We start from the raw sequence: 17,645 nt of genomic DNA on the forward strand, positions 1-17,645 counted from the left end.
AGATAGAAGAGGTGCTGGTGAGGCCAGCAGGGACGGGAGTGGGGCGGTGGGCTTACCCTGTGGTCTGAGTGCAGATCTCAATGCCCCAGTGCAGTGACAGGGACACTCTGCTGTAAAAATGGCGCCGTCCTTCAGATGAGACCTAAAACTGAGGTCTTGACTCTCTGTGGCCTTAAAAGATCTCCGAGCATCTTTCAAAAAGGTAGGTTGCTTCCCATTGGCTAACTTTCCCTCTCACACACACCTTCATCACCAATAGCTAATGTGTGGTGAGTGTACTGGTGCAACAATGGCTGCTGTTGCATCATCCCGGGGGGATGCTGCACATCAGTGGTGGTTGAAGTGGTTCTCCACTGTCTATGTAATGCAGTTTGAGTGTCTAGAAAAGTGATATATAAATGCAGCTATCTATCTATCTATCTAATCTATCTTACAGTGCCTTTCAAATCTATTTATCTATCTATCTATTATATAGTATATCTATTGTGAGGGATTGCCGGCCGTGTATCCCGGCCAACACCCCCAAACCGCTAGCTGGAGCCATCCCTGCAAAATGGAAGGGCCCTGAATTCCAGCAGGGCATCATGGAAATTGGAGTCTTTCGTCACAGCCTTGTTGGATACCATGGGGGCCACCGGAGGACGCTGCAGGGAGGGACTTATACTTTCCTTATAGCCCAGAAGTATTTCACAATTACAGAAATGGAAGAAATGATATACTTCCAGGCTGAAGAAAAGAGGGAGTTTTGATCTGACCCGAAAGTGCTAGGAATCACATGGACTGGGGAGATCAGAAGCACTTCCGGGTCAAAGACTTTAAAAGGACTCTGGGAAACCTCAGCAGTGAGCTGAGTTGGGAGGCAGGGTGGCTAAGCGTCTGGGAGTGGAGGATTGGTTAATGTTTATTTGTATTGTGGAGTAGAGGGTGCTTGGTGCACATTATTATTATAATAAATAGTCATCTTTGGACTTTTACCTGGTGTCTGACCTGGTGCCTGAGGGTTCAAGGGAGCGAGAGAGGACCTCAATCTGTCACAATATGTATCTATCTATCTATCTGTTATACAGTGCCTTTAATATCTATCTATCTATCTATCTATTATATACTGCCTTTCATACCTATCTATCTATCTATCTGTATGGATACTCTTCGTGTTTCAGTTTCCTTCTATACAACAACACCATGGTGTCACAGCACGGCAAGAAAGTGAGTACTAGTTTGTCATACAATGGCATTTTGTGGGACAGTCCCAGTTTAACACTAGAATCCCTGAAGCCTATGAAAAAACTTGTAATCCTGGGTCACCTTAAATTCCTTCGCAATTCGTCATCGGCTCCTTTGTTTTCCAAATGTGTCAACCAGCACAGGCAACAAGCAGCCTGCTATCCCATCCCTCCCACTGACGCAGCTCAAGTCGCACAGAAGATTCTAAGAGCTCAAGTCTGTTTATCTGGGTGTGAAGTGCCTGGAGTTGTAGAGGGTAAATAATATATCGTTATTTGGAATACATGAATTTCATGTGTGTCTACAACGATCTACTGTATGTAAATGTAGGAGGACAGGAAATGCAAAGCAAGAATTGTTGAACACATAACTAAAACAGAAACATTCTCATGTTTTAGTAATGTCTCTATTTGAAAACAGCAGTGTCAGATCGGTCAGAGTGTGAATATGAATGAGAGAATAAAACTGAATAAAAAAAAAAAACGCTATCTTTTACTAGTACCATAAATTTACACTGGTTGATACGGACTCACATAAATTGGACTGGACTGCCAATACTGATGCTCTGTGCAAGAGAGGACAGAGCCGACTATACTTCCTTAGAAGGCTGGCGTCCTCAACATCTGCAATAAGATGCTGCAGATATTCTATCAGACGGTTGTGGCGAGTGCCCTCTTCTACACGGTGGTGTGCTGAGGAGGCAGCATAAAGAAGAGGGACGCCTCACGCCTGGACAAACTGGTGAGGAAGGCAGGCTCTATTGTAGGCATGGAGCTGGACAGTTTGACATCTGTGGCAGAGCGACGGGCGCTGAGCAGGCTTCTATCAATCATGAAGAATCCAATGCATCCACTGAACAGGATCATCTCCAGACAGAGGAGCAGCTTCAGCAACAGACTGCTGTCACCAACCTGCTCCACTGACAGACTGAGGAGATCGTTCCTCCACCACACTATGCGACGCTTCAATTCCACCTGGGCGGTAAACGTTAACATTATACAAAATTATTGTCTGTTATACCTGCATTGTTATCACTCTTTAATTTAATTTATTTTTTTATCAGTATGCTGCTGCTGGAGTATGTGAATTTCCCCTTGGGATTAATAAAGTATGAATTTCCCCTTGTGTTTATTTATGTATCTATCTATCTATCTTGTCCTGTTCAGTGTTAACATTTGCAGTGAGTGCACCATCCATTGGAATGCAGTTTGTAATTCAAGTAGTAATATAATGCATTGCAGATGTCACTCCAGTAGATAGAGCATCTCAGATATTAGTATTGCTGCTAAGACTCCTAAAGCAAACACCACATAACATCCCGAGCTGATTCACACTTGGCTGCAAAATGCTCCAGCGTGTGTCTAAGTTCACAGGTCTAGTGAAGCCAGCAGGACCACACCATCTGTAAAAAGTTGAGATGTCATCACGAGGTCACCAAACTGGACACCCTCCACCCCTTGGCTTCCCCTAGAAATTGTTCCCATAAACATTATCAACAGAATTGATGACAAAGGGCATCCCTGGTGGACTTCCACACCCACCAAGAATGAGTCTGAATTACTGACGACAGTCTAAACCAAGCTTTTACTCCAACTGTACAAAAATCCCCTCAAATGTATTCATAATGATTGTTGCCCATCTATGATATAGCGCCTTCGCTATGTATCTGTCTATCTATCTATCTATCTAAAACAATGCCAAAGCTACTATATCATCAGCAGCCTCCTTGGGCTCCACATAAAACAGACAGGGCAGATAACAAAAACACTGTAAATGATCTAATACATAAGAGCAACATAATTAAAGACAAAACAAAAACATAATTAATAACTTATATGATTTTTTGGAAAACTACTCAAAGAACAAATAAACAAAGAACAACCCGAGGTGAAACGTAGCAGCTGTCAGCTCAGCCGTCATCCTCATCATAAAGTAAAGGCATTACATTTCAATAAGCTTACCTCCTTCCCAGGTTTTCAGTGCGCCATCGACAGGTATTGTGTGTTATCTGACTAATTTACAAGAAGCAGACACACAAAGTAACCTAAAGAATTAGACAGGAGACCAGACAGTCATAAGTATGATCTGCACATGGAGGATCATCAAGCCAAAGCACCAAAACTAAAATACACAATCGACCATAGCATGGACAGAACTTGTAGACGACACACCCTGCACGACTCAAGCGTAAGACTTGGGAGGCTGTCCAGTGGCAACAGTAATTACTTTCTGGCCTGGTCCTTGTTCTTCCAGTTTGAGTTTTTTCCTAGTCAAGGCTTACACGTCTCTACATAGATGTTTCTTTCCACACCACAGCTCTGCAGCACACTGCCAGCTTCTTTTCCACAAAATGGCAGGAGCCTACATAGGGCTTCCTTGGTGTTGTTTACATGCAAAGTGCTCAAGGATTTTTGTGAGAACAGGAAAACTGGGAGATGATTAGGAAGTACAATGATGAGGTCAGGACTAACAGGGGTCAGAATACCTGGAGAGCCAAACATAAATAAGAAATGAAAACCAAAATGGAAAATCAAATTCAGAAGAATCCGACCACAAGGGTCTACTTGGAATAACACTAACCACCACTAATAAGAAGAAGAGCATCTGCATTCACTGATGGATAAAGGCAGAGTGAACTCACAACCACAGTTATACTGTCACTCCTTGTGACACGATTAGCAAGATGGTCGCAGACTTGTAACCAGCTTTTTAATTTGAACACCAATCGTGAATCTAACTCCAAAAATGGATTTCTTAGGTACTAAAACCCCAGAACACATTTAAACAAACAGCTCCATTCATTCTGTTCAGTGTAATGTCTTGTGCTTGAAGCATTCCAGATATTAATCTGCTGTCTTTCTTTCACATTACTGTGGTCACCTTTAAGAGTCGAAATGCACCTGGACGTTTCACACGTCTTCAATGGTTTGTGCTGGAATTTTTCAACTGGAATTGAAAAAATAAAACAGATAAAGTCAGTCTTCACTTAAAGGGCAAGAATTAGGGGGCTTTAAGCCTTCAAGTCCCAGCAATAAACTAGAAAGATCAGGATGCACATACGCACACACGCCAAGGACCCTGAGAACACTGCAGGGCCAACAGAGCTGGCACCATGAGCCAAAAACAAGCTGCAGCACTCGCCATGAAGGCAATTTCATCTACTTAAAATTGGGAGTGGTCGCCCCTAGACTTTCTCGTATACTCAGCTATGGGGATAGATATTTGAGGAATAAACCGCAAGACAATAATTGTATTTTTATATACCATCAACAACAAATCAAATCAAATTAATAATGTATTGAACAATTATTATAAAAGTAAAGTTGAATAAATCGGACTCTGCAGCTGCATGAATAAAAGGTAAAGTACCACTTCCGGTTAACGGAAATAGCCGAAAAATTGAAGGAAAGAAAGAGTCTGGTGCTGTGTTAGTGCTGTGAACTGTGCAGTGCTGGTGGGAAACGGCAGAAGGTGCTTCTCATGTGGTTATAGAAAAAAAAATAAAAGTGTGTGTGCTGAACTTGTGTCCTGCGTCTATCTGTGCCGGGTTTGGGTGGCAGAAGCACCACCACAGGGTGAACACGGCACAAATGTTATCAGGTGTTACTTCACAGAGATGAGTTCAGGCACATGGAATAAGTTGCCAAGTATCACATCACATCACATTTCAGGGAACTCCAGATTACATCATTAGAAGAAAAGGAGATGATGAGCAGTTCTGAGATCAGACTGTCCCTCCTATTCCAATTCCTATCGGATGTTATCAATATCTGCGGTGGGCTGGCGCCTGGAGACCCCCATGACCCTGTAGTTAGGATATAGCGGGTTGGGTAATGGATGGATGGATGTTACCAATATGTTGGACATTATTCCATACAGAGCTACTTCAGTGCTAGAACACAAGACGTTTCACAAACAAGAGGAGACCTTTCAGTCCATCAGGCTCGTTTGTCTAGCTAATAGCTACAGCATCCCAAGATTTCATCCGGACAGTTCTTACAGGCTCTCAGGGTTTCGGCTATACGCACGATTCCCAAAGCTCTCCGGGTAAACACAAGCTTTCTGGTTTCAGTCTTCATGCCCCTGAGGGCTTTCTGTAGGTCAATGTAGGCATCTGCTACAGCATCTCAATGTGTTTTAGGACCGCATGCCACCCATTGCATTATGAAGATGTTTCTTCTCTTTTAGACATTATCTTGTATATTTCTTGAGTATTTTGAATTACCGTCTCGCTGCATGGTGTAGTTGTGGTTTTGTTTTAGCATTTGTGGAATGTTGTTGGCATGTTTAGCAAATGTGGTATATACAGGTAGTTGTTGGATTTCTTATCACACTTACTGCTAGCAAGGCTTCCATATTCTTAGGCAGCAAAGCAGGCCTCACCCATTGCTTACACTTCCCCTCCACAGCCGTACTTGAAGGCTGGTGTGAAGCTCTTATAGATAAGATTTTCAATTTTCACCTCACAGCTTCATCTTTGATTCGTCTATTTGGAGTACTATATATTTTTCAGACATTTTGAGTATCTTTCTTTAAAAAAGGAATGGAGTTTCATACTTGCTCTCCTTTCATTAAAGCTGTTCTTATCCTATATTTACTTGAACTCTGACATATACCACTTTGTGAAGAGGCCGCTAAATCTCCTGATGTAAAATCGAGTCTTTTTAAGACTTAAATGTGTTTAGTTAGACATTCATGAGACAACGTGGCTAGGACAGCTAAAGCCACATTAATTGGTCTTCAGTTTTCTTCATTTGTAGATCATTTTTCATATTATACAAAAATGGACTTAATATTTTTGGAACAGGTGTGGTAACCACTTGCAGACTGAAAAGCAGATGCATTATGTTAAGACTCCCACACCCTTAAAAGTAAAGGTGAGCAATGCCACAGAGCACGGGTGTCAAACTGCAGGCCTGGAGGGCCGCAGTGACTGCAGGTTTTCATTCTTAGGACTCGTTCACACTTCACGCTCAGAACGCGTACACACACACACGCATCATGGCTGCCATGCGTTCCCAGCATTCATTTGACGCGTTCCCTGAGCAGGTCCTCAGAAAGTAACGTTACACGTGCGCGAGTTGCAATACCAGCAAAAAGTCGGGGGGCGCAGTGTGATAAAGTCGGAATGTGACGTCAGGGTCTCTTTTTACTATCTACATGTGACAGAAAGCCACTTAGGGGATCCTCCGGAATTGATGTCCCTAATTTGATGTTTGATGAATGGCTCAATGTGGTGAAGCAAAATGCCGACATACAAGTGTATTCTGGTACTTTTATATTCAAGCGTCGCATATTCCCCAAAGTAATGACATGATACATTTTAAAAGTCTCACATGCAATCTACTGTGCCATCTTTTTTTTTGTGCACCTTCACAACAGCATCAGAAGGTACAGCAGCATATTTGAGCCACTGAGAAAAAAATTGAAGGACACAGTGAAAAGGTCTGTTTTGTGATTAAAGTGGACATTTCAGCTTTAATCTCGAAATGTCCACTTTAATCTCGTATTTTATCATTGAAGTTAGACGGTCGTAAATGTCACCTTGAAACTGACGCAGTTGTTAATCGCTACCTGCTTCTGGGGCTTTCTCCTGACCTGGCAGCAGCAATCGCCACACAGAACACGCCACATTTATGATATTCCAGCTCTCTGCACATTTACAATCCTTAGATTTCTACTTGACAACATTTTCATGATGAAATGCATTAAAGTATGTATGTTACATTTTATAGAAAAGTCGTTAACTTCATTTAAATAATGAATACTGATAAGAATTACACACAACGGGGGTGACACGGTGGTAGAGCCGCGTCCCTTGTGTTCCCTACCTGGACTTTTCCTGCTGGGTTTCCACAGTGGGCTCCGGTTTCCTTCCAAAGACATGAAGGTTTGGGGATTTGGTGACACTAAAATGACACTAGTGTGTGTGTGTGTATGTGTGTGTTTGTGTTCACCTTGTGATGAGCTGATGCCCCGTCCAGGGATTTAGTTTCTGTCTTGCGCCCGATGCTTGCTGGAATGGGCCCATCCCTGGATTGATGGATGTAATCATTAAACATCCTTTTCAGAGAAATTGTGGCAAGGTGCCCTCGGAGTTTAATGGATATTTCAGGCAGTTCACAACACAGCGAAGCCGAACCTGTTCTCACCGTGATGATATCTCGCCAATTCCCCACATTCCCAACTCCCCACAATTACAATTCCCCACATCACAATTCCCCACATTGCAATTCCCCACTTCCACAACTCCCCACATTGGGATAATATTTATTATAACCATAGACTAATGTACTATATAAGACAGTCCATATAATGATACAAAAGCGTGCCCTCCGTTTCCCCACATCGAGCATTATTTTATTTAAAAACGCTACTTGTTAATAAATATGTAAAAATACATTATCAAGCATGCATTTTATATACAATTTGCCTTTAAAAATTTGAAACAGGTAAGTTGAATTCTATTATTTTTGAATCTTTCTTAAAACATGCTAAAGCGTAACATTTTTGATTTTTATCTTTTTAAATTACCAAAATTAAAGTTCTCAAAATAATAGACTTTACTTATGGTGTAAAAATAAAACACGAAATAAATCAAATAAAATTCTTCTCGCACTTAGCGTATCTCGTGCTCCACGTCGTACGCAGACCACAGCCAAAAGGAAGAAGTATTGAGGCTGTCCAAGGGTATGCCAATCAACAGGATAAGATTAAGTATTTGAGAAAATTGGCCAACATGCAGTTTCCAAAGTAACCTTTGTGTTTAGTAGTTTCTGTGTACTTTAGTCATTCTTGTCAATTATTAATAGTTTTTGTACTGTACATTTAGTTTAATGATTTTTCTTTTATTAGATAAACCTGTACAGTGGAATTATTAGCAAATGGAATAGGACCTTATCTAATTCATTATTTTGTACCAAGCATATTTTGTATTAAACTCATTTGTTCATTTGTGTATATCAGTTACTTGTATTTTGTAATCAGTAATGCATTTCAATAAATTGTCATGAAATAAAACTTTTGGAGATTAATTACTACTATTTGCATTTTAGAATTCCTTCATTATATTATTAATTCAGTGCACTCCATATTATCCCAATGTGGGGAGTTGTGGAAGTGGGGAATTGCAATGTGGGGAATTGCAATGTGGGGAATGTGATGTGGGAATTGCGCACTGCCACCTGGTGGAATCTTCCAGATTCACATAAAGTACACGCGCAAGTATAAACAGTACAACGATTGTGTAACAGTAGCGGCCACAGGCGCACACGTCGTGTCACGTTAAGTATAAACCCGGCCTAACCCTTTTCCTATCAGTGAGCAGTTTTCATTGCTAATTAACTCCTTTTCCCTTCATTTTAATAGCTCTGTTTTTAAGGATTCAGTCCTATGAATTGATTCTTCTCTTCGTTAAATGAGACGTGAAATGAGACGTGAAATGAGCTGACAGATGAGCAGCTAATTTGGGGCTTCAAACTCCAACCAGTTTCTTAATGAGAAGCCGATTCTTGCTGTTAATTAAACCCGTTATTTAACTCCACAGCTTGTTGCTGCTCTCATTCTGCCACAGACAGACTTTTCCAGAACTGTTCATTTTCTGTTTTTTTTTTCTAAGAACTCCGTCAAAATGTTTGGGTGACCTGAGAGATCAACCTTACTGAGACCTTCTCCTTTCTATATTTTCAGATACTGTGATTAGCTGCTCATGTGGTGGCTCGTTTTGTGTCTCGTTATTGTTTGGCTGCTAATTAAGGAAAAAAGAAACCACCAAGGGGTCTAAGTGAAGTTAATTAAAACTAAATCAAAAGAAGTTAATTAGCAGCCAAAACTGATCACTAATTAAGAAGAAGGATAGAATGAAAACCAGCAGTCACTGCGGCCCTCCAGGACCAGAGTTTGACACCCCTGCCATAGAAAGAACCTTTTATCTGTCACGGGTTCCATAAATAACCATAAAGAGATGATATCAGATTTGTGAAGCATCGGTGGGTTCCTGATTTTCAAAGGACTCTTACTGTGTAGAACAACACATGATGTGTTCAGGTTTTCTTGATCTGCTGGTTCACCAACTGTATAATAAAGATTCAATAATAATATAAATAATAATTCTTTACACTTATATAGTGCTTTTTTCACTGTTCTAAGTACTGTACAATGATTTGGGAGCCACTTGAACAATCACTAATGTGCAGCACCCACCTGGATGATGCGACGGCAGCCATTTTTGTGACAGTACGTTCACCACACATTAGCTGTTAGGTGGTGAAGTGGTGAGAGAGATAGCCAATTAGAGAGTGGAGATGATTAGGGGGCCAGAATGACAAGGCCTTGGTGGGCAATTTAGCCAGGACATTGGGATTCACCCTACTCTTTACACAGGATGCCCAGGGATCTTTTCTTATCACAGCAAGTCAGGGCCTCAGTTTTACATCTCATCCAAAGGACGGCACCATATTTACAACACAGTGTCCACATCACTGCACTGGGGCATTGGGCTCCACATTTAAACCTCAGAGTAGGTGCCCCCTGCTGACCTCGCCAACACCTCTTTCTGAAACAACCCAAGCTCTTCCTGATTGATCGCCCATCCAAGTACTGGCCAGGCCTGAACATGCTTAGCTTCAGGTGGATGACCTCTTCTGATGGCTGCTCATTTCAGGGACCTTTTCAAAGCTGAAAGAACCAAATTCATATGCAAAGAACCCTCCCCAGAATGAAACAGTTCTTTGTCAAGCAATGGTTCAACCATACGGCCCAGTCAAGAGCCATTTTGGAACCATCATGTTTAAGAGTGTGCAGATTTCTTTTGATCTGGGTATGAAGTGCAATCATAAATACAAATATTTAAGTTCAAAGTCACAAATGTCCTAGTCACGTTGTCTCGTGAATGTCTGTTTGCCTAATCACACCATCATATTTTAGTGGATCCAATTTGAAATTTTCGTTTAAATAAGATTTTACCACTAAGGGCGAATGTACATTTTTACAAATAAATGCTGTGCTTATATTTTGTAGAATGCAAAAAGAGATAAAGCATATTTTTATATGCTGCCAAGTGTGACCTGTTTCCTCTATTATTAGGTCTTGTTATACAGTACAGGCCAAACGTTTGGACACAGCTCCTCATTCAATGTGTTTTCTTTATTTTCATGACCATTTACATTGGTAGATTCTCACTGAAGGCATCAAAACTATGAATGAACACATGTGAAGTTATGTACTTAACAAAAAAAGATGAAATAACTGAAAACATGTTTTATATTCTAGTTTCTTCAAAATAGCCACCCTTTGTTCTGATTACTGCTTTGCACACTCTTGGCATTCTCTCGATGAGCTTCAACAGGTAGTCACCTGAAATGGTTTTCACTTCAATGGTGTGCCTTATCAGGGTTATTTAGTGGAATTTCTTGCTTTATCAATGGGGTTGGGACCAGCAGTTGTGTTGTGCAGAAGTCAGGTTAGTTGGACGATCATTTATTTTTCAACAGGACAATGACCCCAAACACACCTCCAGGCTGTGTAAGGGCTATTTGACCAAGAAGGAGAGTGATGGAGTGCTGAATGAGGAGGTGTGTCCTCAACTTTTGGCCTGTACTGTAGATTAGTTAAAGGTCAGTATGTCTAAACTGTACAGTCATAAAGGGGTCTCCACTTTTATCTCCTCTTAACTCAGAGCAGTGCCATAGGACGACTGTATTTGGTCCCCCAAAGACCCATCCAAATGAAGGTTCCAGAAAGAACCCTTGATTTATTTAGATCAGTAACAGGCTCCATAAATAAGCATTAATGGATGATGGCAGGTTTGTGAAATGGATTGAAGACTTTAAAAGGACTCTTGCTGCCTACAATAACACAGTCGAAGTTCTGCTTTTCTTGGTCTGCCATATCCTGTGCAGTAGCCTACTATACATTAAAGATTTTAGTTTTTTCCACATATTAGGAATCATTTCAAAGCTCAAAGAGCCAATTTCAAATGCAAATAAAGTCCTTCCCGGATGTTTCCTTTAGGAGCAAAAGCACCCTTGTTGGAATAAGTTCTTTTAAATTGTGGCATGTTAAGTAACCGAAAAGATAGAGATATGATATTAAAAGGTGATATCCCTCCCATAGTGATTACGGCGGTACAACAAAGAATCACGAGAGAATTAAACTTAGCTTTCTTACATGGTATAACAGACGAAAGGAAGCCATAGCAAGACAATATCAAGGTATGATCTTGATCTATGGAGTCTGCCATTTTCGTCACTGCACTGAAAGGTTTTTCCGGACAGATGACATCATCCATCCTATAGGCTTCAAAGTGTATTGGTAGTAGGTCCATCCTTACAGTATATACTGGTTGCTCCATGTGTAGGCTCTTTCTCTGGTCTCCAAACAAGGACAGGAAAGGAAGCAACTCCACCTCCAAAAAATACAGTAATAGCACAATGCCTACATGCAGTTCTCATTCTCCCAACAAGGAAAGAAGATTTTGTGCTGACAGAAGACAGAAGTATACTATTCTGTCTTTTAGGATGACTATACAATCCTTCAGTTGTCTTTGGCTATCTAGTCCTATGCTTGGCTGGCAATTCTAAATGCTGAGCCCCTGTGTACCATACTTGGTCTGCCTGTATGAATGAATCCATAACAGTGACATTAAACTTCATATTATAAAACCGGAATAAAATGGTTCTTTGTCAAGCAATGATTCTACCACACAACTCACTAAAGGGCCATTTTAGGGCCATCATGTTTATAGACTCACTGAGCTAATTGTTAGCTGCTTATCCATACAATTATCTAAACAGCCAATCACGTGGAAGCAGCGCAGTGCACAAAATCAAGGAGATACATGTCAGGAGCTTCAGTTAATGTTTGCATCAAACACAAGAATGGAGGAAAAATGTAATCTCAGAGATTTTGACTGTGACATGATTACTGGTACCAGACAGGCCGGTTTGATTATTACTGCAGCTGCTGATTTCCTGCGGACAACAGTCTCTCGAATTGACTCAGGATGGCTTGAAAAACAAGAAACATCCAGTGAGTGGCTTGTGGATGAGAGACGTCACAAGAGAATGGCCAGACAGGCTACATTAACTCAGAATACCACCCTGTACAAATGTGGTGAGCAGAAAAGCTTCTCAGATTGCACAACTCGTTGAACCTTGAAGCAGAAGACCACATCAGATTCCATGCCTGTTAGACAAGAACAGAAATCTGAGGCTGCAGTGGGGCACAGGCTCACCAAAACTGGACAGCTGAAGACTGGAAAACCGTAGCCTGGTCTGATGAATCTCGATTTCTGCTGAAGCTAAGGTCAGAATTTGGTGCCAACAGCATAAGTCCCTGCACCCAACCTGCCTTATGCTGTAATGGTGTGCAGAATGTTTCCTTGGCACATTTTGGGCCTGTTAATACCAACCATCATCTCTTGACTGCCACAGCCTAATTGAGCTTTGTTGCTGACCATGTTCATTCAAAGCAGAAGAGTGTTGTACTGTGTTAGCCATAGATTGATACAGCAGGAAGTAGGGTAAAACGACACCTTTTATTGGCTAACTAAATACTGTAGATTACAAATGCAAGCTTTCGAGGCAGCTAATTCTCCTTCTTGCCTGATGAAGGGGCCTCAGCCACCCTTGAAAGCTAGCATTTGTAATCTATTTAGTTAGCCAATAAAAGGTGTCGTTTTACCCTACTTTCTCATGTTCATTCAATGAAGTGGAGCTGTACATGCATTTGTTTGAAGTGCATGAAAGTTTGCTAAGAAATGGTGCTGCTATTCAGAGTGTGTACTGACCCACTTTAAGCACCGTGTGAATCCATTCATGGTCACCATTGACTCTTTTTCTAATGGCTACTTCCAGCTTGATAATGCACCATGTCACAAAGCTAAAGTCGTCTCAAACTGGATTCCCAGTCATTGGATCTGAATTCAGTAGAACACTTTGTGGCAGAATGGGAGATTCACAACATGAACTTGTAGCTGACAAATCTGCAGAAATAGCGTGGTACCATCATATCAGCTTGAACAAGAATGTCAAAGGAAAGTTTCCAACATCTTGTGGATTCCATGCCAGGCCTTATCCAGTATTAGTATAGCCTTCCTAATAATTTGTTACATATATTACACCACTTTTAGTATTTTGGTGCCCATTTTAGTCTGAGCTGCTGTATTTGTATGGTCCCACAAATCACACTGACAAATTATTTTAAATACGGTAATAGCTATTAATCTGCGGTGGGCTGGCACCCTGCCCAGGATTGGTTCCTGCCTTGTGCCCTGTGTTGGCTGGGATTGGCTCCAGCAGACCCCCGAGACCCTGTGTTTGGATTCAGCGGGTTGGAAAATGGATGGATGGATGGATGGATAGCAATTAATCAAAATGTGCAGCCATTGTGAGTCTCGGGAGGAAGGATAAAGTAAAATGAATAAACAGAAATTTTCTGAATGAATAGTAATGTGAAAGATAACATTTTAAGAAAATAATAAAGATGATAGATACTGTACAATTTTTACATTTAGAAGTCACTTTTCGTGAACAAAGATGGGGGATTCCGAGGCCTGTGCAACCCTGAAGGAAGTGCCAACTTATCAAAGGGCACATGTTTAACATTTCTTAAAAATACCAAACTACAGAGAGTCGAGGCTTATCCAGAAACAAATCAGAGAAAGTGAAACTCACCTCTGGACCAAACCTGAGGTCATCGCTGAACACATTCATGCCCACATCTTAAACAGTAGCCTACTATCCATCCACCCATCCATTATCCAACCCGCTATATCCTAACTACGGAGTCACGGGGGTCTGCTGGAGCCAATCCCAGCCAACACAGGGCGCAAGCCAGGAAACAAACCCCAGGCAGGGCGCCAGCCCACCGCAGTAAACAGTACTAAAGAGTACAATTTACTAAATCAAACATGTTGTCAATGCAGCGAATGTACTAAAGTAACCAGGATACGAGGACCGTTAAAAGAATTTAAAAGGCTGTAAGAAACTTCCGTAAAGTTCCCAGAATAAAAGTCAATACACTCAAGAGACAATCAGAGGTGACGGTCGGAGTGGCCCCCGGTCGATGTTCTCCCTCGTGCAACTCACCTGGGCACTCCTGACCCGCGCCGCCGCGCCCCTCCACAAGCTCATCTCCACGGCGCCGCGGCCGCGCACGACCACTGGCGCTCCGCTCGTCCGCTCAAGTGGCTCGGTGTGTGCGCGCGTGCGTGCGTGCGTCGTCTGGGATGCCTTCGGATGTCGCTATCTGCGCTTTGTCACTTCAAAATAAACCAAACAGCGTGGGAGTGCGGCAGCGGCTAAAGTTTCTCAGATGGCTATTTTTTAACTTACAGCCAGACCACAATCAGTTCGCTATAGCGTAGCTGTCTCGCAGCGGGCTTGACAGTTTTCGTTTCGTTAAGCACGACGAGCGGTGGCGGCTGCGGCAGCGGCGATTGCTGAGGCTTGCACGCCTTTCTTGTCTTTGCCAGGGGAGCCGCTCGTGCCTGTCCAATCCAGACTCCTCCTTAGTTTACACGAAATGAAAGCAATGAGTGCACAGGAGATGAGTGCAAGTTGACACACGCAAGGAAGACGAGCACATCTGCAAACTTCCGCGGTAACAACAGCCCTGCAACAAACCAAGAGCATCCTGCGCGGGGGCTCGTCGATGTGCAGTCCATCCTCCCCGCAGGTACCTGTCGACTTTTACAGACCGGAATGTGTGACCAGACTGACGTTAAGGATAGAGCCTTACAACTGGGAGATGGCAAAGCAGCAGAAAGTCATGGTGTCACAAGGACAGAGTGAGCCTTACAGGTCGTTAAGGACTACGCTGGATTTGTAGTCGAAGGTTCAAATTCAAGCATGCTGAGATGAAGCTGACTGGAAAAATTAAACCTTAACTGAGGAGAAATCAAACACATGAAAGCTTACAGTTTTGACTTCAAGGTCAATAAGGGGTACGCCTGAATGACCTTAGAAGGACCAGTAAACCCATTACAAGGAAAGCTTTGACCCTCTACACTGGAAGCCAAAGGGGAAATTAAAAGAGTAGAGCTGTCCAGTTATCAAGGGGTAACCCCATCAGCTCTTTTTAGATGTGAGCTGCAACCCAACAACAGTGCAGTGCAGTAAGAAATGGAACCATATCTCATATCTGTAGCCCTTTGACACTGTGACCTGCATCCCTAAAAGAATATCCCTTCGTGCCAGTGTCTGCAGGAGAACAAGAGTTAAATTCTACATTGGTGATCTGCAACTCTGCTTCCTAGTATGATCCTAAGAAGCAAAATGTTTCCTTTCTAAATAATCACAGGCCAGTGGCGCTGACCTCTTTAACAGTGAAGACATTTGAACTTCTGATTGGCAGACCTGTCACAAATTCTCTCCTTGATGCACTAAAGTTGAGGATGCACTGAACATGGCTGTCCTCCAGCAAAAACACGCAGTGGCGCTAGGTGGGCAGACGACAGGCAGTGTGAGTTTGGGAAAGTCCAATTAAATACCCCACTGGCCCAATGTGTGTGTGTGTGTGTTTGTGTGTGTGTGTGTGTTTGGGGGGCCTGCTACAAGGGCCTCTTAACAAGGTTCCCTTCTGGCCCAAAATGGGTTAATGGCAGGCAGGACAAGTTCAGTAGATCCCTAATTGGCACAATGCCACCCTTTCCCCTTACTTTGTATTGCTGAGTGAGCAAAGCAGAGAATTTGCATTTTCAATGGCTTAGTGGGAGTACAAATTACAATTTGAACAACCTTAAAAAGTACACAATTGCACATTGTTTATGTTTTATTGGTAATGTTCTTCATGTTTAAGGTTGGACTAGTACTAATAAATGCAAAGGCATAGTACTCCATTGTAAATCTCCATAATTATACATAATTTAATTAATACATAAACAACTACATTTTCAAGGAAAGGGCTAGTAAAGGGTGGTCCAGTGGTAGCCCTGCTGCCTCACAGCAAGGAGACCAGGGTTCACATCCTGGGTCCTCCTTGTGTGGAGTTTGCATGTTCTCCAGTGTTCTTGATGCTTTTCCTCCCAAAGTTCAAAATCATGCAGGTTAAGGGACTGGTGGTGCTAAATTGGCCCAATACCATGTATGAGTGTGTTCACCCTGTTGTGGGCTGGTGCCCTTTCTAGGGAAGAGTCTCTGCACATTGCTGCTGGGATAGGCTCTATCTGCCCAGCAACCACACTCTGGATAAGTGGGTATACAAAATGGAAGGATAGACTGGTAAGGCAGAAACTGTTTTCAGGTTACAAATTTGGCTCCCTGTCTGTTTGCCCAGACTGGGCCAGTATTTTGGAGTCAATGTTGCCCTGATATGCTTATCCCATTGCCTACCTACATAAGGCCAATATGTTTGCCCACACTGGGCCCTGACTGGCCCATTGTCACTTTGTTTGCTGGCCCACTACATCTCACAGCATTTCAACACCTCAGCTTCTTATGCCAGAATCTTTGTGAATTTCAGTTCTGCGTTTAACACAATCATACCAGAGCTTCTCCATAGCAAACGTCTCAGTCTGAATGTGGGCTATGCCACATGTCTCTGGATCTGTGCCTTTCTGAAGAGCAGTTGTCAGACAGTGAAGATGGGTGAATACCAGTCGGAGACACTGACCTATGGCACGGCAGCCCCTCAGGGCTGTGTTCTGTCTCATCTCCTTTTCTCTCTGTACCCTTCTTGTGACCCATCTGTTAAACTTCTGAAGTCTGCTGATGACACCACCTTGATTGGCCTGATCACAGACAGGGATGAGGTGCCATATTGAAGGGAGGTGGATTAGCCGACTAGACGGTGCACCCTCAACAATCTTAACACGGATTCCTTGAAATCACTAGAAATGATTGTGTATCTTGAGAGACTCTCCTCACCTCCTACACCCCTACTTATAAATGGCGTCACTGCAGAAAGGCTGAAATCATTGCAGTATCTGGGCAGAGCACTCACTCACATTCGGAACTGGGATGAAAATAGAACTGCTCATATTCAAAAAATGCTAAGGTGCAGATGCTTTTTCTAAGAATGTAACCCGTTCCAATCAGTGCTGGTCCAGTTTTCTAAAGCTTTCTTTAAACACATCCTCACTTTCTCCATAACAGTCTGGTATGGCGATGCATCGGCTCACCCAAATGCAGCATGTTATTTGGACAGCAGACTGAAACTGGAGTCCATTGAGGTCCTGTATACATCATGGGCCAGGGAATATAAGCAAAAACTACACTCAGCTGGGCAGCCATCATTTTTAGTTATTATCATCGAGGAAATGTTACTCAGGACGAGAACCGCTGGACACAGAAACAGTTTCTATCGTACTGCAGTCACTGCCTAAACACAGTCTCTGATCCATTTCACACTTTTCCTGCTTTCTGAACTTCTCCATCCAGTCTAAATTATGTTTTATTTGTTTATTTTAGAAAGACTTACCT

At 42.4% G+C, this 17,645-nt stretch overlaps 1 protein-coding gene across 2 annotated transcripts in view; it reads right to left on the reverse strand.

Annotated features, from left to right (window-relative positions):
• sh2d5 (SH2 domain containing 5) overlaps positions 1-14,990 on the reverse strand; it is a 48,694-nt gene extending 33,704 nt beyond the window's left edge. Inside the window, exon 1 of one of the 2 annotated variants that reach the window (XM_039755699.1) lies at positions 14,313-14,990. In XM_039755699.1, the coding sequence (XP_039611633.1) occupies positions 14,313-14,357 (45 nt within the window). In that variant the 5' untranslated portion in view covers positions 14,358-14,990. The remainder of the gene's footprint in view (positions 1-14,312) is intronic. The other variant, XM_039755698.1, reaches the window with a different exon arrangement.
• Between the last annotated feature and the right edge of the window lie 2,655 nt (positions 14,991-17,645).

The sequence above is a fragment of the Polypterus senegalus genome, chromosome 6 (genome assembly GCF_016835505.1).
Source record: "Polypterus senegalus isolate Bchr_013 chromosome 6, ASM1683550v1, whole genome shotgun sequence".
Taxonomy (NCBI): domain Eukaryota; kingdom Metazoa; phylum Chordata; class Cladistia; order Polypteriformes; family Polypteridae; genus Polypterus; species Polypterus senegalus.